The 25234-nt window shown below is 48.0% G+C and overlaps 1 protein-coding gene across 1 annotated transcript in view; it reads left to right on the plus strand.

The window, feature by feature from the left end:
- The window catches only part of GNAT1 (G protein subunit alpha transducin 1), a 49004-nt gene that overhangs the window by 5137 nt on the left and 18633 nt on the right, over positions 1–25234 (plus strand). Inside the window, exons 2-4 of the mRNA XM_033926339.1 lie at positions 2626–2668; positions 6144–6285; positions 10256–10413. Of these exons, the coding sequence (XP_033782230.1) occupies positions 2626–2668; positions 6144–6285; positions 10256–10413 (343 nt within the window). The remainder of the gene's footprint in view (positions 1–2625; positions 2669–6143; positions 6286–10255; positions 10414–25234) is intronic.

The raw sequence follows: 25234 nt of genomic DNA on the forward strand, positions 1-25234 counted from the left end.
GGCATCATCCAGGTACATCAATGCCCGAAATGTACTCAAGCACACGCCTCGCTGGGACATATGTTTTGGTCCTGCCCTAGTATTCTTCAGTTCTGGCAGTGATTGGGTCACTACACTACCTCTCTCTGGGGTAGGCGATGGACTCCGACTCCCAGAGCACTATTTGGATTTTATATTATTGCTTTTCTCAAACCCAAAGGGCTTTCAGCTTTTGTGGCTAGAGTGATGTTACTGGGCAAGAAGGCAATTTTGTCCCAATGGCTGACCAGCAAACCCCCGACTTACAGTCACTGGAGATCACTGATGATCATACATGCTTCATTGGAGAGGCGGCATTTTTCAGACTTGGACACTGGCCCAGGCCGCAGATTCTGTTTGATTTGGGAGTGTTTTTGGCTGAGTTTTACTCCAATAGCTAGAAGTCGATTACTGAGCTTATAATTTGACTATGATTTTGTTTCCTGTACTCAGGACCCCTTTTGTTTCTGTTGGGGGGGATGGGGGGGAGTGGCGAGGGGTGAGGATTTCACTTGTGCATAATTGTAAGTGTTCTGTTTGGTGTTGCTGTAGTTGTTTGCTTGCACACTGGAAAATTAATAAATACATTTAAAATAAAAACGTTTCCATTAATTTGCATACCACCGAAGTTAGACTTACTGGCCTGTAATTCCCTACTTCTTCCTTACTTCCACTTTTGTGGAGAGGGACCACATCCACTCTTCTCCAGTCTTCCGGTACCATTTCCAACTCTAGAGACTCGTTGAAAAGGTCAGTCAAAGTTCCTTCAGCCCCCTCGGATGTACACCATCTGGCCCTATCGCTTTGTCTACCTTTATTTTAGCTAGCTCCTCACAAACACAATCCTCTGAAAATCGATCAGGGTCTATTACTCCTCCATCCCAATTCACGTTTGTCTTCTGCGGTCCCGCTCCTGATGCTTCAGCCGTGAACACAGAACAGAAATATTTGTTAAGCAATTCAGCCTTTTCTTTATCAGCTTCTACATATTCCTCTCCTTTACCTTTGAGTCTTACAATACCACTTTTGTACTTCTTATCATTAATATATCTAAAAAAAATGTCTCCCTGTTTTACCACGTCGGCTATTTTTTCTTCCATTTGCATCTTTGCTTTCCTGACTACATGACCAGCCTCTTGCAGGAATGCAGATTAAGCGTCCCACCAGCTTACCAGCTCCAGCTCGAAACTGCCCGTAGACAATCCTTCTCGCATAGTATGACAAAATTGTGGAACCAGCTCCCCCAGACATTCAAGCCATAGATAGCCTGCTACCTTTCCGGAAAGCAATAAGAACCATGCATACCCACCCTGAGACCCTAACAACCAGGCTTTAACAGTATGCAACCAAAACTGTTCACTTATCCACGTTGACGACTATGGGCTATTGTTCTCTATGGGTACCTCCCCAACAGCTTAAGGCCCTACTAGCCCCAAGTCTCTAGCTCGGGTGAGAATATACCACTCCGTTGACAGGAGGGAGTGTGCATCCCTCTTGCAAATTTTATTTCACGGGGGTGGGGTGGGGACAGCATGGCAGGAGGGAGTGAGCATTTCTCCTGCCAATTTTCTCTTGTAGGGTGGGGGGATTCCTGTCACCACGTTCATTGGGCGTTCATCGGGGGGTCATTGTAACCGCGCAAAATATCTGTGCCATTGAAAAAAAAATAAATAAAAAAAACAACAACCCAGGCAGACCTGTCGGTAACACAGTTATTGACAGATCTAGCTAGACCTGTCATTTTTTTCTGATAGCTAAAACCCCTGGGCATTTTTTTTCTATAGCCAAGCAATGTAACATAGTAACATACTAGATGATAGCAGATAAAGATCCGAATGGTCCATCCAGTCTGTCCAACCTTACCCTCTCTCTTTAAATTACTGATTTAATTTAAAATTTTTCTTCATAGCTATTTCTAGGCCACAACCCAAAGTTCTGCCCGGTACTGTACTAAGGCTCCATCTACTGAATTCTCCATCAAAGCTCATTCCAGCCCATCTAAACCATCTCAGCTGTCGAAGCCCTCCCTAGCCCATCCTCAACCATACGGCCATATATGGACACAGACCGTGCAAATCTGCCCAGTACTGGCCTTAGTTCTTCAATATTTACCATTATTTTTTCATTCGAGAACCTCTATGTTCATTTCACACTTTTCTGAACTCTATCACCGTTTTCCTCGCGGTGAGCCATTGTGTATCGGGTTGGTAAAAGCGATCATCGCTAAAGCTGTGAAAACAGGTTTAGTGACGATCGCTGACTTTAGTGCATCTAGCTCTAAATACAATTATGATGTTGTTGCAAAGTTTTTTTTAAAGCATAATGCCTAAAATGCTACGTGTTTCCACAATTTTGGCCACTAGCGTATGCAAGCAAACACACACATACACGCTTTGCATGCCTTTTCCACATGTTAATTATAAAGCAACATCTATGAAGTTTTCCTTCTTTTCAGTTCATTGGATTCTGTGTCTATATGATACTAGTGCTTTTAAGTTTCTTAGGTACTTGATCATCAAGGAATTGTCTAACCAGTTTATATAATCTGTACAAAATATTGCATGGGGAGAGCAGATTTCGTATCCTAACATATTCATCTTTTTTTAGGAGCTGGCGAGTCTGGAAAAAGTACTATTGTCAAGCAAATGAAGTGAGTATATTCTCATCACATAGCTCCCTTAATGGTAAAGGAAACTTCAGAAAGGTGTTTCCTGCCTATTGCTCTGCAGTGCTTTCTTAGTAGAGAACAATGATGTACACCTGTTCAAATCTATTCCAACCAATCAATATGTTTTTAAGCATTTAAACTGCAGTAGAAGGTGAGGTGGCAAAAGGCAAAATGCAATAGTATTAAACAACATTGTTAGTAATTCACTTCTTAGTAGGTTAGACTAAACAAACAAAAACCTATACAGAAGATGATCTTCAAGCCCTGATGTTAGAGGCAGATGTAGATATTGTTGCTATCACGAAGACATGGTTCAATGACTCCTATGAATGGGACACTTACATACCAGATATGGATCTAGGTTAGGTTCTTCACTTATAAGAAAGCTCTTTGGTGTCCTCTTTTTCATCTTCTTTTCTATAGCTTTCCTGCAGGAGCAAGCAATTAAAGCACACTCTATATATGACTAGTTTTTAAGTATGTTTACTTTCCCTACCTGTGATTTCAATAGGACCCCTACCAGGCATCTTAAATATTGTTCTTGCAAGGGAGAATCTATAAGCATTCCAAGAGAGAGGAATGAAAGGGACAAAAATACCATATAGGATTTTAAAAGTGATACATAAACATTTGCAATGGATCCTGAGATGGACAGGAAGCCAGTGAAAATTTTGAAGCAGGGGTGACCCATAATCAAATTTGCTTTTTCCAAAAATTAGTTTTGCAGCAGTATTCTGTATCAGTTGGAGTCTTTGAAGGCAGATCTTTGTTATACCAAGGTAGACTACATTGCAGTAATCTAACCGGGCTAGTATGATGGATTGTAAAAGACAGAAAAGTGCTGTTGATGGAAAAGAGCTCTGACCTTCCTCAACATTCGAAGGCTAAAAAAGCACTTCTTGACAAAGAGTTTATTTGGAAATTAAGAACAATTAAGCCATACTTTGATTTTTTTTCTCATTCAGATTGCTAGTACAGGCCCTCATTCTCAGGACATTGGATTATTATAATATTCTCTATCTGTTGATTTCTAAGAAAAATGTGAAAAGGCTGCAGATCATTCAAAATATTGCAGTATAACTGATTTCCAGGTTTATTTAAAATTTGATATACTGCCTTATCGAAATTCAAAGCGGTTTTACATAATATATAAAAACAGGGTATAATAAAAACATACATTAAAAACAAATAGCAAAACAATGGTTCAAACAATCAGACACACTGACAAACATTTACTTACCGATACTGGATGGAAATGGGCAGAAATACAATATATATAAAAAGAAAGAGAGGGGGGTAGTGGCAGATCCAAGATGGCTGCCGCTATCTGTTGCTGACAAGACGCTAGAGAGTGTCTTTCCTAACTTACTGAAAAATGCCGAAGAGAAGAGGCAGGAGCGTTGGTGGAGCCTCCCAGCGCTCGAGCCCTGCAGTTCTTACAGTCGACGACATTTTCTGGCGTCTCCAAAGTGAGTCGAGCCGTTTGGGGAATCGCCCGTTGGGAGCGCCGGCTGATAGGAGTGTCTCGGCGGATACCCCTGGGCTGGACGTCACGCTGAGCCCCGACGTCAGGACGCCTCCCTTACAGCCACTGCCGCTGGGAGCCAGCTCTCCAAGGGATGAGAGCTTGTCCGAAGAGGCAGAGTTCTCATCTCGAGAGGCCAGTGAAGTGGAGGGCTCGCTGCAGGGAACAGCACAAGGGGAACTTCTCCTTGTAAAAGAACCAGCGACCGGGACAACTGTGCTTAAGGGTCTACAAGGCACAGGGGAGGTAAAACAATCAGATGAACTAACTAACAGTGCACAAATATTTTCCTTTGCCCCTATCCGACCTCCAGAGGTTACACTGGAATCTTTATGGGACTTGGTTTCTAGTCTGGGTAATTCCCTCAATCCTCAGATAAAGAATTTGGAAAAAGAATTAGAATTTCAGAAGGAAGAAATTAAAAATGTGAAACAGGACATTGTAGTTATAAAAACTGAGATACAAGAAGAAAAGAAGGACTTAAAAATGTTTAAGAGCAACCAAGACTTGATTGTGAAAGATAATCTTAATCTGAGAAGAAAATTAGAAGCACTTGAAAACAATAGTCGGTTTAACAATTTACGTTTGATTAATTTTCCAAAGGTTGCCTCAATTCCTCCAGGAGAAATGATAAAACGCTACTTTCTGGAAAATTTAAAAATTCCTGAAGGTTCATTGCCACCATTGTTAAGAGTGTACTATTTGCCTATTAAAAAAAATCAGGAATCTCAAAAAAAAGATGAGGATGGTAGTCCACAGGAAAATCCTTTGGATGTTACTGCTTTATTGGAACAATCTGATAGAGAGGTGGCTAGTCCAGCCACTCTCTTACTGACTGTAGCTTTGGCTCCAGACAGAGATTGGATTCTTAAACTTTTTAAAAAAAATAGATCCAGAGATTTCCTTGGCTTCCATATTCAAGTTTTTCCTGATGTTTCAAGAGAAACTCAGAAAAGAAGGAGGGAATTTTTATTGTTAAAACCAGGTGTGACTCAGATGGGGGGATTATTTTTTCTTAGATACCCTTGTAAGTGTGTAATAAGGTATAATTCCCTCAAATATATTTTCTTTGAACCGTCTCATTTGACTGCTTTCCTCTCCATGAAGCGCCTTGAAAAAGAGTAACATCGGTGTCTTAATTATTAAGCTCTCTTTCAGCACAGATGACGTGTTTTGGTTAATTTTGTTATTGTACTAAACTCACTCCTAATTCCTGAATCTTGGATCCATTATTGACGACTAGTGTACGATTAAGTTGGAATTACTACCTTTTATGTAATTTTAGTTTATTTTCATTTTGAGAATAATCAAAGATATGTTTTCTTGATTGCACTTTTCTGTACAAGATGGTATGCTTGTTAAAATTTTAAAACTTTATAAATAAATAATAAAAAAAAAAAAAAAAAAGAAAGAGAGGGGAAGAGGGAAAAAAACCCAAGGCCCTTGTATCTGAAGGACTAATTGCAGTGATATGCCCAAACCTGTTGATATTCATCCAATAAAAATGTTAAGTGGCGAGTTATTTCATTTTCATTTGCAGTACCATAATCAGATGCCTTTCCTTGGGAGCTGTGTACTTCAGAAACTTAAAAAAAAACTTTATTTCTTGTGATATTAGGGTTTATGTAGCATGAGACAATGCTAAGATGTCTTTTTGGTGGGGTTATGCACACGTAGGATGTTAATGTTAGTAGATGCTTATTGTTAAAGATAGATCGATATTATAGATATCTAAGGAACCTAGTAAATGAGAGCAGGTAAAGGTCCACATGTTCCGTCCAATTTGTCCAAGATAAATTCATAAAGTACGATGTGATGCTTCCATATGCACACTGGATTTACCCTTCCTGTTTTCAGACGCAGACCTTGTGAGAACCTGCCTATAACTTGTTGAGCTAGAATCTTGGTCTCTCTCATTCCTTTTGTTTTCAGAATTATCCACCAAGATGGATACTCTCTGGAGGAATGTCTGGAATTCATCAGTATCATCAACAGCAACACTTTGCAGTCAATGCTTTCCATTGTACGAGCCATGAACACCCTCAACATCCAGTATGCGGATACTGCCAGGCAGGTGAGCCTCTAATACTTGGATCTAAAATTATGGGATCTTTAATGGTAGTTAACGGTACCCTCTATAAAACATCGGAGGTCACCAGTGGAGTACCGCAGGGCTCAGTCTTGGGCCCGCTCCTTTTAAACATATTCATAGGTGACCTAACTCAGGGGCTTCAAGGTAAGGTAACGTTATTTGCTGACGACGCCAAACTATGCAATATAGTGAGAGATGGCAATTCACCCGATAGTATGACACAGGACCTACATTTGTTGGAGCTTTGGTCCTCGACCTGGCAGCTGGGCTTCAACGCTAAGAAATGCAAGATCATGCACCTCGGCAGCAGAAATCCGTGCAGAACTTACACCTTGAATGGTGAGACCTTAGCTAGAACTTCAACAGAATGAGACTTGGGAGTGATCATCAGCGCAGACATGAAAACTGCTGATCATGTGGAGAAGGCTTCATCTAAGGCAAGACAGTTGTTAGGTTGCATCCGCAGGAGTTTCGTCAGCCGGAAGCCTGAAGTCATAATGCCATTATACAGAACCATGGTGAGGCCTCATTTGGAATACTGTGTGCAATTCTGGAGGCCACACTACCGAAAAGATGTGCTGAGAGTAGAGTCACCAGGCCACCTGGCTCTCCTGGTGACCTGGTGGATGGCCACCAGGATGGTCTCGGGGCTCAAGGATCTATCGTACGAGGAAAGGCTGAAAAATTTGCGGCTGCACTCACTCGAGGAACGTAGGGAGAGAGGAGACATGATCGAGACGTTTAAGTATATTACCGGCCGTGTCGAGATGGAAGAAGAGATTCTCTTTCTCACAGGACCCTCAATCACAAGAGGGCATCTGCTCAAACTCAGGGGCGGGAAATTTCATGGCGACACCAGGAAATATTTCTTCACTGAGAGAGTGGTTGATCCTTGGAACGAGCTCCCGGTGCAGGTGATCGAGGCAAATAGCGTGCAAGAATTTAAGAGCAAATGGGATGCCCATGTGGGATCCCTTAGAGGGTTAAGCCAAGGGAACCTGTCACCAGGAGTGGGATCCCTAGGATAGTAGACTTGGGGGTGGATCAGTAGAGTGGGCAGACCTGATGGGCTATGACCCTTATCTGCCGTCATCTTCTTTGTTTCTATGTTAGATGTTATTCCTGAGATCTATACCTTTTGAGCATAAGCATTGCCATACTGGGACAGACCAAAGGTCCATTAACATAACATAACATCGTACTTATAAACTGCGTAACCGTAAGTTCAATGCGGTTAACAAAAGATTAATAATAAAATAACATAAGAAACATATAAATTAATTCACCATGAAAACGGGCTACTGGGTTTGATGGACCATTGGTCTGATCCAGTAAGACTAGTCTTATGTTATGTTCTTAACATCAGAATAGTAAATTTAAAATAAACTGACAAAATATTTCTTCACTCAACATGTAATTAAACTCTGGAATTCATTGCCATAAGCCATTCTTAAGATGAACTGCTTTATTTCTTGGATAAGCAGAATAAGAACATAAGAGCTGCCATAATGGGACAGACCGCAGGTCCATCAAGCCCAGTATCCTATTTCCAACAGTTGCTAAACCAGGTCACAAGTTCCTGGCAAGAAAAAAAACAGATTTTATGCTGCTTATCCTAGGAATAGGCAGTCGATTTCCCCAAGAAGTTCATCTCAATAATGACCTATGGAGTTCTGTTTTAGGAAATTATCCAAACATTTTTTAAACCCAACTGCAATGTACCAAATAAAAGGTGCAGTGATGGAGTGCTAAGGAGCCCATAAGTATAAAACTAATTCTGTTAATGCACACTAAACTTTAGTAAAAGGGCCCCTACGAATGGAGCACCAGTAGCGGTTCTGACCCAACCATTCCCCCTCCACCCCCCTCTCCATCCTCCCAAAGCAGCAGCGGCAGCGGTCTTTACCCAAACCTCCTCCCTCACTTACTCGAAGCAGCAGTGATGGCGGTCCTGACCTGCCAACTCCCTTCTCTCTCTCCCTCCAGCCCCAAAGCAGCAGCAGCCCTGAACCTCCAACCCCACCTCACTTACCCGAAACAGCAGCCAGTTAGCAGAGGCAGCGCTTTAAACAGGTTGCTTGCGGCCAGCCCTGGCAGGGCCTTTCCTCCTCCACATCACTTTTGACGTGGCAGAAATGTGTGGGTGGGGTGAGTCCAGCAGGGTGAAGAGCAGGGGAGGAGAGAAGGATACATGGACCCATAAAGGGGGGGCTTGGGTTGGGACAGATAAGGAAGGGAGACAAAATAAAACCATTTTTACAGTAATTCGGTCTCATGCAACCAGAAAGCATGAATGGAATGTTATCTTACCTGCTGTCTTCTTCCTCTCCTCTGGTCTGACTGATTCCAGGCTGGCACTGGCCTCCTCTTGATATTTCTCCTCGGGCCTCGTGTCCTTTGCTGTGTGGCAGTGGTCCCCCAAAGATCAAGGACAATGACAAAGATCAAGGAACTAAAGACATTATTGCCAATGTTAGATGGATATTGGAGAAGAGCAAAGAATACCAAAAGCCCCTATACTTTTGCTTCATCGACTACAGCAATGGAGAACTGTAGCACAAATGGGAATACCCAAACACATAACTCAGCTGATAAAGAAGCTGCAGTAAGAACAGAATATGGTAACACTGATTGGTTTCCAATAAAATGTGGCATCAGGCAAGGATGCATCGTGTCACCTTACCTGTTTAGAAGACGAGAGTATTGGTTTCAAAGTTGGTGACCGAAATAGAAACAGCCTGTGCTTTGCAGCAGCAAAGAAAACATGTCGTGTCTACTGAGGAAAGTCAAAGCTACTAAGTACAACAGAAGAGAATATTTCTCCCACAATGTAGAATTAAACTCTGGAATTTGTTGCCAGAGAATGTGGTGAAAGCAGTTAACTAATGAACTTAAGAAGTTTCAATCTGCTCACACGGCATTTCCTGAATGATGGGTTGGCGACTCGGTTTTTGCTATTTATGAAACACTCCTTGAACTAGGTGGACTTTTAAACAGTCAAAAGTAGTAAAGTCAGAATTAAATGGATGTGGAGAAATGCACTAGGATAAGCGGCATAAAATGTGTTTTACTGTTTGGGATCATCCCACACCTGGACTAACTTGCTATATGTTTGACCCTAGTTTTGCTCCTATTAAGTTTCAATTTGCTCTTGCCCTCATTTATTGTAATTATCTTTATATTTGATCATTTTGCTATCGTTGTATTTGCTATGCACTATCTTGGGTGAATCTCCTTATAAAGGCGGTTAATAAATCCATATAAATTGTAATGTGTCTGGCACATAAAATCATGTTGAAATATTAAAACAAAAATGAAACTAGTAACCCAAAGTTAAACACTGAAGAAATAAGCTGGTATATAAATCCCTTTCCTCTTGTATTGAACACAGTACAAAGGACCCACAATGCATGTTTCCCAAAACTAACATATTTCAGTTCATAAATTCAGAAAGAAGAGAATATTCTTATTCTTGATTGTCTGGATATTTGTCCTTTCTTTAAACTCCTCCTATTTTCATATTAATCTTTCCCTTTTAGCTCTTTCTGCCCACTCTTACCCTCTAATTCTCCTCATCCTCCTTTCAGTCTCTAACTTTCCTATTTTCACTCTCATTTTTTCCCCAGTATTCCACTCCCCATTGTTGCATTTTTACCCTCTACAGTATATTCACCATCCTTCCTCTCTTTCATCTCCCATATGGTTCCACCACCTTTGTAGCTCAGCCCAGTACTGTCCTTCGGTGTCATTGAAGCTCACTCTAGCCTATCCAAACCATCTTTGTTTGCAGAATACAGACCATTCCTAACTGACTTTTTAAGTCTGCCTGGTACCAGCCTTAGTCCATCAATTTATACCATTCATTTTCTAATTAGAGATTTGCTGGCTCTCAGGGAGAGATCCTTTTTTCTTAGTAGGTACTGACTGCTTTCTTAATATTTTCTGCCTCCAGGATGATGCACGGAAACTAACGCACCTGGCGGACACCATTGAAGAGGGAACTATGCCTAAAGAAATGTCGGATATTATTGGCCGGCTCTGGAAGGATATAGGCATCCAGGCCTGCTTTGATCGTGCCTCAGAGTACCAACTTAATGACTCAGCTGGCTAGTATGAATTTTTGGATGTTAGTTTGGAATCCTTGTAGATTGCGTTTCCTTAGAAGCAAAGATTTGTCTTTTAGATTATGATTTTTAAAGATGCTCCTAATATCTCCCACAGAACTCTGTCAATTCTTATGAAATTTAGTGCATTGTGTCTTGAAAGAAACTGATGTAAAATGTTGCAAATATTTCCCACCTTGTGAAAATGAATTGTGAACTGAATACATATGAAAGCATTTTATGGAGTATCTTGCAGAAAAATGAAAAGTCAGAAAGTAATAGTTTCAGTTAAGCCGATTATTTCTTTTTAAAATTTCTATACCGTTTACATAAGATCAAACATACATAATGCTAAAACATCAATAATTCACTGATCCAATAAGTCAAACCCTATAAAAAAGCAGTAACAAACAATTGTGTTTTTTCAAGTTTTCAAAAAGTTCCCCTGTCAGCACATTTCCTTAACTGTCCTACTAGCAAAGACCAAAATTTTACCCCAGCACAACAAAAAGTCCTTACACTAGTTTCTACAAATTTCAGGTTAACATTGCCCCTCAGCAGAGCAGAATTGTCAGAACGCAAAGCTCTTTTGGGGCAAAACACTGGAATTATTCCATACAAAAACTAATGACAAATCATAACAGTCTCATATTGGACTGGGAATGCCACTGGCAACCAGTGTAGTTGTCAAAGGTCAGGTGTAATATGAGCATATTTTGGTGCTCCTCTTGCAATGTCTTAATCACTCCAAGATACGGGGCATTGCAGTAGTCGAGCCTCGATAAGACCACACTGCGGAAGTCAAAAGGGATCCTTTGCAGGAAGCCACAATGGCTGCTTCAGCTCAGCCCAAACAGAGATAAGACACTGTCTGGTAGATGCATTCTTGTATCAGCCCCTAGATCCAGTCATCAACTGGGTTTACGAGTAGATTTTATTTACTGTTTTATTTTTTAATATTGTATTTTATACTGCCCTTTTCCCTAATGTATTAATGTCTAGTAGTATTTTATGTGATGTATGTGGATTTTATTATTTTTATTTGATTTGTTATTTGTTGTAAATCACATCGAAATATGATTTTGCGATCAAATCAAAGAATTTATTAAACTTGAAACTAGATTTGATGAATTCGCAGGCCAGAGATCTCCCGATATAGCAGTTCTATGGTGTCCTTTGCTTGATGTGCTGGGGCATTGTCCTGCTGGAAGATAGATTGTTGGAACAGCTTCTACATGTCCTGGTAGGATGTGCCGTTGACATTTTAATTTTTGTCTGGCTTATTCCTGCTTTTCGGCAAGTTCGGTGTGTTTGCTGCGCGTACAAGATCAAGGTGCTCTTGTGTGCAAATCGAGCATGGTCATTATCCACTGCCTGCTTGGATCTTGCGTAGCTGCACATCAAGGCTTCTGTGGGAACTCTTTCAACAATCGTTGATTGCTGTAATCTTTGGGCAGCATCAAGTTCTTTATCAGATTTCGGACTTCTGCAGCAAAGACCATTTTGATATAGAGACTGTTTAGAAACTATTGGCTGCTTCTGTTCCTATCCCATAGCAACAATTCATTTTCACAAGGTAGTGTTGTGGTGGGAAAAATTTGCAACATTTTACATCAGCTTCGTTCAGGACACAATGCACTAAATTTTATAAGAATCAGCTGAGTTTTTGGTTCACAGTGTATATATACATACAAGTACTTATGTTGTACCTGGGGCAGTGGTGGGTTGGTGGCTTTCCCAGAGTCACAGGCGGCTGCAGTTGGAACTGAGCCGTTTCCCAGGTTCTAAGACAGTTTTCAAGGAGATCCTCAGGATGGTTTTGGACAGTTTATGATTGCAGGCTATCCAAAAAGAAAAGGGAATTGCTTAATGAAAAAAATGTGTACACTCAAAAACCAAAAAGCATATACTAGCAGTAGAGTTGTTTGGGGGATAATATAACATATATTATATCAGTAAATTGTGCTCAGAGAAAACTTTGATGTTTATGAGAGCATTGAGCAAGTCACGCCCACCATAAAGTGTTTCATCATTCTCAATCATGTATATCAGTGGTCTCAAACTCGTGGCCTGCCAGGTACTATTTTGAGGCCCTTGGTATGTTTATCATAATCACAAAAGTAAAATAAAACAGTTTCTTGATCATATGTCTCTTTAGCTATAATTACAATATTATTATTAAGACTTATCCAAAAAGAAAGATTTATAAACTATAAAGAGTTTTAAATCATGCAAAATTGTCATTTCTTTAATAAGACATTAACTATTTTTTTCTGAGGCCCTCCAAGTATCTACAAATCCAACATGTGGCTCTGCAAAGGGTTTGAGTTTGAGACCACCGATGTATATAGACACACTTATTGGAATTGGAAAGAAGCAGGGAGATTGTGGATGCCTTTCAAGAAGCTCTGCTCAGACAACTGATGACAGAACCCACGAGGGAAAAAGCGATATTGGATCCGGTCCTCACTAATGGGGAGAGTATCTCTAATGTACGAGCGGGTGCTCACCTGGGAAATAGCGATCATCAAACGGTTTGGTCTGATATAACGGCTAAAGTGGAGAGTGGCCACACGATACTAAAAGTCCTAGATTTCAAACATATGGACTTTAATAAAATGGGACTTCAGCTTGTCTGCGGTGTTCTTTGCTCACACGTTTAAAGACAATAGACTATTTTCAGTCCAATTCTTTATATGTGAGTTTGCAAACCATTGGACCCCTGAGGAAGGTGTGTTCGCCGAAACATGAACCGTGTAGGGTCCAGTTGGATTTTTATCACAGTATTTTTTATCATTGTATTTTTTTAATTGAATTTTCATGGTTTTATATGTCAGCGTTTAATAAATTATCTCCAGAACATCTGTATCCACAATTTTTGTTTTTGTTTACCAAAGGTAAATCGTGCCAAACCGATATGGTTCTCTAAACCAGTGGTTCCCAACCCTGTCCTGGAGGACCACCAGGCCAATCGGGTTTTCAGGCTATCCCTAATAAATATGCATGAGAGAGATTTGCATATGATGGAAGTGAGAGGCATGCAAATCTGCTCCATGCATATTCATTAGGGTTAGCCTGAAAACCCGATTGGCCTGGTGGTCCTCCAGGACAAGGTTGGGAACCACTGCTCTAAACTAGTCATCCACAATTTCTAGGCAATGATGTACCAAATATCAAAATGCTGTTTTACTGCAACTTCACCAATTGAAACAATATAGCAATTTTATAGGGTCTTCAGACTGCTAATCCTATTCATCCTTTTCTACTTTAATTCATTCTTGCTTGTTTTACTATATCTCATTCTTATCAAGCAAAAAAGCACAGTTACTTATCGTAACAGGTGTTATCCAGGGACAGCAGGCATATATTCTCACATGTGGGTGACGTCATCTACGGAGCCCCAGCGCGGACAGCTTTTCAAGCAAACTTGATTGAAGTTTCAAGTTTGCTACACTGCACCATGCATGTGCATGCCTTCTTGCCCACTAGAGGGCGCATTCCCACCTCATGGTCCTCAGTTCCATAACCAGCAAAGAAGCCATCCCCGGGGAGGAGGGCAGGTTGTGAGAATATATGCCTGCTGTCCCTGGATAACACCTGTTACGGTAAGTAACTGTGCTTTATCCCAGGACAAGCAGGCATGATATTCTCACATGTGGGTGACCTCCAAGCCAACCAAAAAAGGGCAGGTGGGAGGATGGCAATTTAGGAAAACAAGTTACGTAACACCGACTGGCCAAACCGGCTGTCGCTTCTGGACAAAGTGTCCAGACAGTAGTGGGAGGTGAACGTATGAACCGAAGACCAAGTGGCAGCTTTACATATGTCCTCCACAGGAGTAGACCGGAGGAAAGCAACAGAAGCTGCCATAGCCCGGACCTTATGCCCCGTGACTCGACCATGGAGCGTGAGACCAGCCTGAGCGTAGCAAAAAGAAATACAAGCAGCCAACCAGTTGGACAAGGTGCGCTTGGAAACAGGATGTCCCAACCGATTAGGATCAAAGGACAAAAACAATTGAGGAACCTTCCGATGAGACTTGGTATGTTGGAGATAAAAGGCCAACGCCCTCTTACAGTCAAGCGTGTGAAGCGCCGCCTCACCCGGATGAGAGTGGGGCTTCGGGAAGAACACCGGAAGAACAATGGACTGATTGAGGTGGAAATCAGACACAACCTTAGGCAAAAATTTAGGATGGGTGCGAAGAACCACCTTGTCATGATGAAACACAGTAAAAGGTGGATCCGCAACCAAAGCCTGCAGCTCACTAATCCGACGAGCGGACGTGAGCGCAAGCAAAAAGACCACCTTCCAAGTGAGAAACTTAAGATGAGATTTGTCGATAGGCTCAAAAGGAGGCTTCATCAGTTGAGCTAAGACCACATTAAGATCCCAAACTACAGGAGGAGGTTTCAGAGGAGGGTGAACATTCACGAGACCCCTCATGAAACGAGTTACCAGAGGATGTAGAGAAAGAGACCGACCCTCGAGATGCCGATGGAACGCCGCAATGGCATTGAGATGCACCCGAATGGAAGTCGTCTTCAGCCCAGACTTAGACAGATGCAACAAATATTCCAGCACCGAAGACACTGGAACTGAACTCGGGTCCAGATGGTTCGAGGAACACCAGGATGAAAATCTGGTCCACTTCTGGGAATAACAAAGCCTAGTCGAGACCTTGTGCGAGGCTTCCAAAATCTCCCTCACCGACTGAGAAACAGGAACCGAAGTCAAGGGGAAAGGAACCAAGCGGTCAGATGTAAAGACTGAAGATTGGGATGTAACAGCAAACCCCGACTCTGAGACAGCAGAGAGGGAAACACAGGCAGAAGTAGAGGTTCCCTGACACTGAGTTGAAGGAGCAGGGAGAACCAGTGCTGTCTGGGCCAATGAGGCGCAATGAGAATCATAGTGGCTCTGGTCGATTTGAGATGTACCAACGTTCTCAAGATCAGAGGAAAAGGAGGGAACGCATAAAGGAACCTCCCCCCCAGTCGAGAAGGAAGGCATCGGCCTCGAGACGGTCCCGGGAGTACATCCGAGAACAATAGAGGGGCAGTTTGTGAGTCTCCGGGGAGGCAAACAGATCCACCTGAGGAGTCCCCCAGCGGTCGAAGACCTTGCGTAGAACCCGGGAGTTCAGCGACCACTCGTGCAGCTGGAGAAGACGACTGAGTTTGTCTGCCAGACAGTTCCTCTCTCCCTGAATGTAAACCGCACGTAGGAAGATGTTCTGGGAGACCGCCCATTCCCAAAGGCGCAGGACTTCCCAGCACAGGGACCAAGAGCCCGTTCCGCCCTGTTTGTTCACATAATACATTGCCACCTGGTTGTCCGTCCGCACGAGGACTACCTGATCGTGTAGCAAGTGGCAGAACGCTCGAGCCGCCAGAAAAATGGCCCGAAGCTCCAACACATTGATGTGACAAAGACGGTCCTCTGCCGACCATAGACCCTGAGTCCGCAGACCGTCGAGATGAGCCCCCCACGCGTACTCCGAGGAGACCGTGGTCAGGACCTTGCAATGCGGAGGAACGAGAAAGAGCAAACCCCCGGAAAGATTGGAAGAGTTGGTCCACCAACGGAGCGAGCGTCTCAAAGAAGGAGTCACCGTTATTGGACAAGAGACTGGGTCGCGATCCTGACGCCACTGCGAGGCCAAGGTCCACTGAGGAAGCCTCAGATGCAAGCGGGCGAACGGAGTAACGTGGACCGTCGATGCCATGTGGCCCAGAAGAACCATCATGCGCTGAGCCGATACTACAGGCATCAGCGACACCTGGTGACTCAATCGAAGCAGGGCCTCCAACCGAGGGGGGGGAGGAACGAAAGGAGGCGAACCATGTCCAGCACGGCTCCGATAAACTGAAGGGATTGAGTCGGGCACAATTGAGACTTGGGAAAGTTCACTTCGAACCCCAGACGTTGAAGGAAGATGATAGTCTGTTGGGTCACTGAGATAACCCCCTCCCTGGTCGATGCCTTGATCAGCCAATCGTCCAGGTAGGAAAAGACCTGCAGCCCCCGAGATCTCAGGGCTGCAGCGACTACCACCATACACTTCGTGAAGACTCGAGGGGACGAAGCCAGTCCGAAGGGGAGCACCCGATATTGAAGGTGCAACTCCCCCACCTGAAACCGTAGGAACTTGCGGAAGGCGGGATGCACCGGAACATGAGTATATGCTTCCTTCAAGTCCAGGGAGCACATCCAGTCTCCTTCCTCCAAAAGAGGGTATAAAACCGGAAGCGACAACATACGGAACCTCTCCCAGACCAGGAACTTGTTGAGCTTCCAGAGGTCCAAAATGGGGCGTAAGTCCCCGGTCTTCTTTGGGACCAAAAAGTAGCGGGAGTAAAACCCCCGCCCCCGCTGTTCGGGGGGAACCCGCTCCACCGCCCGAAGGCTCAACAAGGCCCTGGCTTCCGCGAGGAGTAGAGGAAGCTGGGCTCGATTGCACAGAGAAGCCCCCGGCGGATGTTCCGGCGGCATGGCTAAGAAATTTAGCGAGTAGCCCTCGGAGATGATCCGAAGCACCCAAGCATCTGAGGTGATCCCGGTCCAGGCCGCATGAAAGGCCCGCAGCTGACCCCCGATGGGAAGGGGGTCCGGCGAGAGTGCGGAGGGGGCCCGCCCCATCCGCACATCACGTCAAAAAGACGGCGCCGGCTTGGACGCCCCCTGCGCCTGAGGTTTTGGTTGGCCCGCTCTACCCTGTCGCGGGGGGCGCCGGGGTGGAGGCCTCGAGAAAGCCAGCGTGGACTTTTGCGGGTATCGCCACGGGGGAGGTCTGAATGGCTTCTGTGGCGGGACCCGAGGTTTAGGACGGACCAAGGAGGCGATGGAGCGCTCATGTTCCGACAGTCGTTTGGTCGCCGCCTCCAGGGACTCGAATAATTCCGATCCAACACACGGTAGATTGGCCAGACGCTCCTGCAAGTTCGGGTCCATATCAACCGTACGGAGCCATGCCAGCCGGCGCATCGCCACTGCAAAGGCGGAGACCCTCGAGGCCAGTTCAAATGCGTCGTAAACAGCGTGGAACAGGTACAGACGCAATTGAGACAAATTGGCCATGAAAGTAGCAAACCCCTCCTTATGGGAATCTGGCATGACCCCATGATAACGGGACAAGTCTTTCACCATGCGTCGAAGATAGGAGGAAAATGTAAAGGCATAATTGAGGACCCTGGTAGCCATCAATGAATTGGAATAGAGGCGGCGACCAAACTTGTCCAGGGTCCGCCCTTCCCGTCCGGGAGGAGCTGCCGCCGAAACCCTCGAGGTCTGCGATTTCTTCAGCGCCGACTCGACAAGTAACGACTGGTGAGACAGTTGTGTCTTCTCGAAGCCCTTACATGGGATGGTCCGGTACTTGGACTCCATCTTAGACGGCACCGCTGTGACTGTAAGAGGGGATTTCAAATTTCTCAGGAAGGTCTGGTGGAGGACCTTATTGAGAGGCAGCCGAGGAGTTTCTCTCTGGGGAGTGGGCAAGTCTTGCTCCTCCAAAAACTCTGGAGGCAGCGAGGGCGGGCAGCGGCTGAGGAAACAGGAGAGGCAAAGGGAGAGGAGAGGAGGCGTTTTTCCTTTTTTTTCAGGTCGGAGGAGGAGGCAGGGGCTAGCGACAGAGCGGAACGGGTAGCGAGAGGTAGCTCCGCCCACCCGTGCCGCGTCACAGCAGCGTCGGTGCCTGGACTCCCCCCCTTAAAAGGAGGGGCCAGCGGCGCTAAGGCTCATCAGCGCGTGGAGGCAGCGAGGGCGGGCAGCGGCTGAGGAAACAGGAGAGGCAAAGGGAGAGGAGAGGAGGCGTTTTTCCTTTTTTTTCAGGTCGGAGGAGGAGGCAGGGGCTAGCGACAGAGCGGAACGGGTAGCGAGAGGTAGCTCCGCCCACCCGTGCCGCGTCACAGCAGCGTCGGTGCCTGGACTCCCCCCCTTAAAAGGAGGGGCCAGCGGCGCTAAGGCTCATCAGCGCGTGGAGGCAGCGAGGGCGGGCAGCGGCTGAGGAAACAGGAGAGGCAAAGGGAGAGGAGAGGAGGCGTTTTTCCTTTTTTTTCAGGTCGGAGGAGGAGGCAGGGGCTAGCGACAGAGCGGAACGGGTAGCGAGAGGTAGCTCCGCCCACCCGTGCCGCGTCACAGCAGCGTCGGTGCCTGGACTCCCCCCCTTAAAAGGAGGGGCCAGCGGCGCTAAGGCTCATCAGCGCGTGGAGGCAGCGAGGGCGGGCAGCGGCTGAGGAAACAGGAGAGGCAAAGGGAGAGGAGAGGAGGCGTTTTTTCCTTTTTTTTCAGGTCGGAGGAGGAGGCAGGGGCTAGCGACAGAGCGGAACGGGTAGCGAGAGGTAGCTCCGCCCACCCGTGCCGCGTCACAGCAGCGTCGGTGCCTGGACTCCCCCCCTTAAAAGGAGGGGCCAGCGGCGCTAAGGCTCATCAGCGCGTGGAGGCAGCGAGGGCGGGCAGCGGCTGAGGAAACAGGAGAGGCAAAGGGAGAGGAGAGGAGGCGTTTTTCCTTTTTTTTCAGGTCGGAGGAGGAGGCAGGGGCTAGCGACAGAGCGGAACGGGTAGCGAGAGGTAGCTCCGCCCACCCGTGCCGCGTCACAGCAGCGTCGGTGCCTGGACTCCCCCCCTTAAAAGGAGGGGCCAGCGGCGCTAAGGCTCATCAGCGCGTGGAGGCAGCGAGGGCGGGCAGCGGCTGAGGAAACAGGAGAGGCAAAGGGAGAGGAGAGGAGGCGTTTTTCCTTTTTTTTCAGGTCGGAGGAGGAGGCAGGGGCTAGCGACAGAGCGGAACGGGTAGCGAGAGGTAGCTCCGCCCACCCGTGCCGCGTCACAGCAGCGTCGGTGCCTGGACTCCCCCCCTTAAAAGGAGGGGCCAGCGGCGCTAAGGCTCATCAGCGCGTGGAGGCAGCGAGGGCGGGCAGCGGCTGAGGAAACAGGAGAGGCAAAGGGAGAGGAGAGGAGGCGTTTTTCCTTTTTTTTCAGGTCGGAGGAGGAGGCAGGGGCTAGCGACAGAGCGGAACGGGTAGCGAGAGGTAGCTCCGCCCACCCGTGCCGCGTCACAGCAGCGTCGGTGCCTGGACTCCCCCCCTTAAAAGGAGGGGCCAGCGGCGCTAAGGCTCATCAGCGCGTGGAGGCAGCGAGGGCGGGCAGCGGCTGAGGAAACAGGAGAGGCAAAGGGAGAGGAGAGGAGGCGTTTTTCCTTTTTTTTCAGGTCGGAGGAGGAGGCAGGGGCTAGCGACAGAGCGGAACGGGTAGCGAGAGGTAGCTCCGCCCACCCGTGCCGCGTCACAGCAGCGTCGGTGCCTGGACTCCCCCCCTTAAAAGGAGGGGCCAGCGGCGCTAAGGCTCATCAGCGCGTGGAGGCAGCGAGGGCGGGCAGCGGCTGAGGAAACAGGAGAGGCAAAGGGAGAGGAGAGGAGGCGTTTTTCCTTTTTTTTCAGGTCGGAGGAGGAGGCAGGGGCTAGCGACAGAGCGGAACGGGTAGCGAGAGGTAGCTCCGCCCACCCGTGCCGCGTCACAGCAGCGTCGGTGCCTGGACTCCCCCCCTTAAAAGGAGGGGCCAGCGGCGCTAAGGCTCATCAGCGCGTGGAGGCAGCGAGGGCGGGCAGCGGCTGAGGAAACAGGAGAGGCAAAGGGAGAGGAGAGGAGGCGTTTTTCCTTTTTTTTCAGGTCGGAGGAGGAGGCAGGGGCTAGCGACAGAGCGGAACGGGTAGCGAGAGGTAGCTCCGCCCACCCGTGCCGCGTCACAGCAGCGTCGGTGCCTGGACTCCCCCCCTTAAAAGGAGGGGCCAGCGGCGCTAAGGCTCATCAGCGCGTGGAGGCAGCGAGGGCGGGCAGCGGCTGAGGAAACAGGAGAGGCAAAGGGAGAGGAGAGGAGGCGTTTTTCCTTTTTTTTCAGGTCGGAGGAGGAGGCAGGGGCTAGCGACAGAGCGGAACGGGTAGCGAGAGGTAGCTCCGCCCACCCGTGCCGCGTCACAGCAGCGTCGGTGCCTGGACTCCCCCCCTTAAAAGGAGGGGCCAGCGGCGCTAAGGCTCATCAGCGCGTGGAGGCAGCGAGGGCGGGCAGCGGCTGAGGAAACAGGAGAGGCAAAGGGAGAGGAGAGGAGGCGTTTTTCCTTTTTTTTCAGGTCGGAGGAGGAGGCAGGGGCTAGCGACAGAGCGGAACGGGTAGCGAGAGGTAGCTCCGCCCACCCGTGCCGCGTCACAGCAGCGTCGGTGCCTGGACTCCCCCCCTTAAAAGGAGGGGCCAGCGGCGCTAAGGCTCATCAGCGCGTGGAGGCAGCGAGGGCGGGCAGCGGCTGAGGAAACAGGAGAGGCAAAGGGAGAGGAGAGGAGGCGTTTTTTCCTTTTTTTTCAGGTCGGAGGAGGAGGCAGGGGCTAGCGACAGAGCGGAACGGGTAGCGAGAGGTAGCTCCGCCCACCCGTGCCGCGTCACAGCAGCGTCGGTGCCTGGACTCCCCCCCTTAAAAGGAGGGGCCAGCGGCGCTAAGGCTCATCAGCGCGTGGAGGCAGCGAGGGCGGGCAGCGGCTGAGGAAACAGGAGAGGCAAAGGGAGAGGAGAGGAGGCGTTTTTTCCTTTTTTTTCAGGTCGGAGGAGGAGGCAGGGGCTAGCGACAGAGCGGAACGGGTAGCGAGAGGTAGCTCCGCCCACCCGTGCCGCGTCACAGCAGCGTCGGTGCCTGGACTCCCCCCCTTAAAAGGAGGGGCCAGCGGCGCTAAGGCTCATCAGCGCGTGGAGGCAGCGAGGGCGGGCAGCGGCTGAGGAAACAGGAGAGGCAAAGGGAGAGGAGAGGAGGCGTTTTTCCTTTTTTTTCAGGTCGGAGGAGGAGGCAGGGGCTAGCGACAGAGCGGAACGGGTAGCGAGAGGTAGCTCCGCCCACCCGTGCCGCGTCACAGCAGCGTCGGTGCCTGGACTCCCCCCCTTAAAAGGAGGGGCCAGCGGCGCTAAGGCTCATCAGCGCGTGGAGGCAGCGAGGGCGGGCAGCGGCTGAGGAAACAGGAGAGGCAAAGGGAGAGGAGAGGAGGCGTTTTTTCCTTTTTTTTCAGGTCGGAGGAGGAGGCAGGGGCTAGCGACAGAGCGGAACGGGTAGCGAGAGGTAGCTCCGCCCACCCGTGCCGCGTCACAGCAGCGTCGGTGCCTGGACTCCCCCCCTTAAAAGGAGGGGCCAGCGGCGCTAAGGCTCATCAGCGCGTGGAGGCAGCGAGGGCGGGCAGCGGCTGAGGAAACAGGAGAGGCAAAGGGAGAGGAGAGGAGGCGTTTTTTCCTTTTTTTTCAGGTCGGAGGAGGAGGCAGGGGCTAGCGACAGAGCGGAACGGGTAGCGAGAGGTAGCTCCGCCCACCCGTGCCGCGTCACAGCAGCGTCGGTGCCTGGACTCCCCCCCTTAAAAGGAGGGGCCAGCGGCGCTAAGGCTCATCAGCGCGTGGAGGCAGCGAGGGCGGGCAGCGGCTGAGGAAACAGGAGAGGCAAAGGGAGAGGAGAGGAGGCGTTTTTCCTTTTTTTTCAGGTCGGAGGAGGAGGCAGGGGCTATTCTCCACTTATCACTCTTTCTCTCTCTCTACTTTTTCAGATAACTGCACAGGCACCGCTCCCAAAACACCGAGGCTACAGGAATGGAGGCTACAGGAACCCAGGGGAGCTACCCAGTTTTCTGCATCGAGTGCCATATGTATGACTACCTCCCCTCCGGGAGGCAGGTATACATTTGCAATCGATGTCAGGAACTGGATAGCCTGAAGAAGGAGGTCGGGAGACTGCAGGTTCGAGTACAAGAACTGGAGGGACTGTGCACCCTGGAAGAACAGTGTTGGACAACCGTGGACACCGCCAGAGAGAGCCACATCGCAGAACAAGTTAGGGAGCTCGAGAAATTCATTGAGGAGGCCTGCAAGAGGGTAGGGGCACAGGACCACCAACACACCAGGAGGGAACCGACAGTTGGACGACAGGAATCACCAGACACCATCGAACTAGGACCTTGCGGAGGACCTGGGCAGGCAGAGGAGGAGGAGATCCATCAGAGCCAGGAGAAAGGACTAGCGAACTGCGCAGATGACACAGACCTGAGACCAGGGGCGGAGACACAGCAGAGCCCAGAGGAAGGACAAACGGACTACATATATGACACAGATCTGAGACCAGAGAGACAGTTGAAGAAGGGGAGATCGGCTATCGTGGTCGGGGACTCAATCCTGAGAGGAGTAGACAGTCATATAGCCGGAGGGAGAGAGGACAGACTGGTAACATGTCTCCCGGGGGCAAGAACAAAAGACATCATCAACAATATCGAGAGGATCCTGGAGGGAGCCGAGACGGAGGAGACAGCAGTAGTGATCCACATCGGAACCAACGACATCAGCAGGAGAAACTTCAACAGGACTACACTAACTGACCAGTTCAGGACCCTGGGGAGGAAACTGAGACTAAGGACAAGGAAGATAGCCTTCTCAGAGATCCTGCCAGTACCGAGAGCGGACACAAAGAGACAGAGCGAACTACAATCAATTAACTTTTGGCTGAGGAGATGGTGCGAGGAGGAGGGCTTCCACTTTGTTAGGAACTGGACTACCTTCTTGGGGAAGAACAAGCTATACAGAAGAGATGGACTGCACCTTAGCACAGCTGGGACGAGGATGCTGGCACGCAACGTCCAGAACGTCATAGACTTGGCTTTAAACTGAGAAGAAGGGGAAAGCCGATAGTCGACCTGACCTCGACACATCGGACATCAGTACTTGACAAAGGTACTGAACTGGGACAGTGCAAAAGAGGACTCGGGTCTGAGGGTGTATGGGTTGAAAAAGGACCTAAAGACGCATTGCAGGGATCGAGGGCACAAATGGACCAGGTAAGCGGCACCAACACAGAACAACAGGAAACAGAGGGGCAAAGTCATTGTGAAAAAGAGCCCAGGACTGAGTGGGAATTAGGAGAGCAGGAGGTGCAGGGGAAACAGGCAGAGGACGTCACAAACACACAACAGGAGGAGGACGAAGCTCAGGGGCTGGCAAACCATGAGGGAAACTGCAGGAATACCAAAGCACAAGGGAAACAAAGAGAGAGAACAAAAAACTGGGTCTTAAACTGCCTATACACAAATGCTAGGAGCCTGAGGGCCAAAATGGGAGAACTGGAAATCACAGCCAGCAATAAGGACCTAGACATAATTGGAGTCACAGAAACGTGGTGGACTGAGGACAATCAATGGGATGTGGCCATACCAGGGTACAAACTATACAGGAGAGACAGGACACATAAAAAGGGTGGAGGAATAGCGCTGTACATAAAAGACTCCATACCATCAGCCAGAACGGAAACAACAGTACGGGCGGATGGCCTGGAATCACTATGGGTTAAGCTACAGGGAGGAGCAGGAGCAGACATTAAACTGGGTCTGTACTACCGCCCACCTGGACAACCGGAAGAAATCGACCAGGAGATGGAGGCTGAACTGAAGCAGGTATGCAGAAGCGGAAATGTGGTGGTGATGGGGGACTTCAACCATCCTGGGATAGACTGGAGTATTGGGCACTCAAACTGCGCAAGAGAAACAAAATTCATAGAAGTCACGAGGGACTGTTTCATGGAGCAGCTGGTCACGGAACCAACAAGGGGCGATGCCACTCTTGACCTAATCTTCAACGGACTAGGGGGGACAGCAAAGGAGGTGGCGGTATTACCCCCACTAGGTAACAGCGATCACAACATGATCCAGTGCAGACTTGAAATTGGATCATCAAAGGGGAAAAGAACCACAACGACGGCACTCAACTTCAAAAAAGGAAATTATGATGCCATGAGAAAAATGGTGGGAAAGAAGCTCAAAAGCAACATAGGGAAGACGGAATCCGTAGAAAAGGCCTGGACCTTATTCAAGGAGACTGTGCACGAAGCACAAAGCATATGCATCCCCAAGTTCAGAAAAGGGTGCAAAAAAAATAGAACAAAAAACCCAGTGTGGATAACAAGTGCAGTAAAGAAGGCGATAAGCGACAAGAAAGCATCGTTCAGAAAATGGAAAAAAGACCAAACAGAGGAGAACCAAAAAGGGCACAAAGAACACCAGAAAGAGTGTCACCGAGTGGTTAGAAAAGCAAAAAGAGAATACGAAGAGAGACTGGCAAAGGAAGCAACAAACTTCAAGTCGTTCTTCAGATACGTCAAGGGGAAGCAACCGGCGAGAGAAGAAGTGGGACCATTGGACGATGGAGACAGAAAGGGAGTTGTAAAAGAAGAGAAAGAGATAGCTGACAGGTTAAATGAGTTCTTCACGTCAGTCTTCACGATGGAGAATATAACCACCATTCCGGAACCCGAGGAGATCGTAATAGGAGACCAAGACGATAAGCTGGTCGATTTAGAGGTAAGCCAAGAGGATGTACTCAAGCAGATCGACAGACTAAAGAGCGACAAATCGCCGGGTCCGGATGGCATTCACCCAAGGATACTCAAGGAACTAAAAGACGTAATAGCGGAGCCACTTCGACAGATATGCAACCTATCCTTAAAAACCGGAGAGATCCCGGAGGATTGGAAAATAGCAAATGTCACGCCCATCTTCAAGAAGGGCGCAAGGGGGGACCCGGGAAACTACAGGCCGGTGAGCCTGACCTCAGTCCCGGGAAAGATGATGGAGGCACTGATTAAAGACAGCATCTATGAGCACATCGAAAAAAATGGGCAGCTAAATCCGAGTCAACATGGCTTCTGTAAGGGTAGGTCATGCCTCACAAACTTATTGTACTTCTTTGAGGGAGTGAACAGCCAGGTGGATAAAGGGGAATCTATAGACATCATTTACCTTGATTTCCAAAAAGCCTTCGACAAGGTGCC

The sequence above is a fragment of the Geotrypetes seraphini genome, chromosome 17 (assembly GCF_902459505.1).
Source record: "Geotrypetes seraphini chromosome 17, aGeoSer1.1, whole genome shotgun sequence".
In the NCBI taxonomy this organism is placed as follows: Eukaryota; Metazoa; Chordata; class Amphibia; order Gymnophiona; family Dermophiidae; genus Geotrypetes; species Geotrypetes seraphini.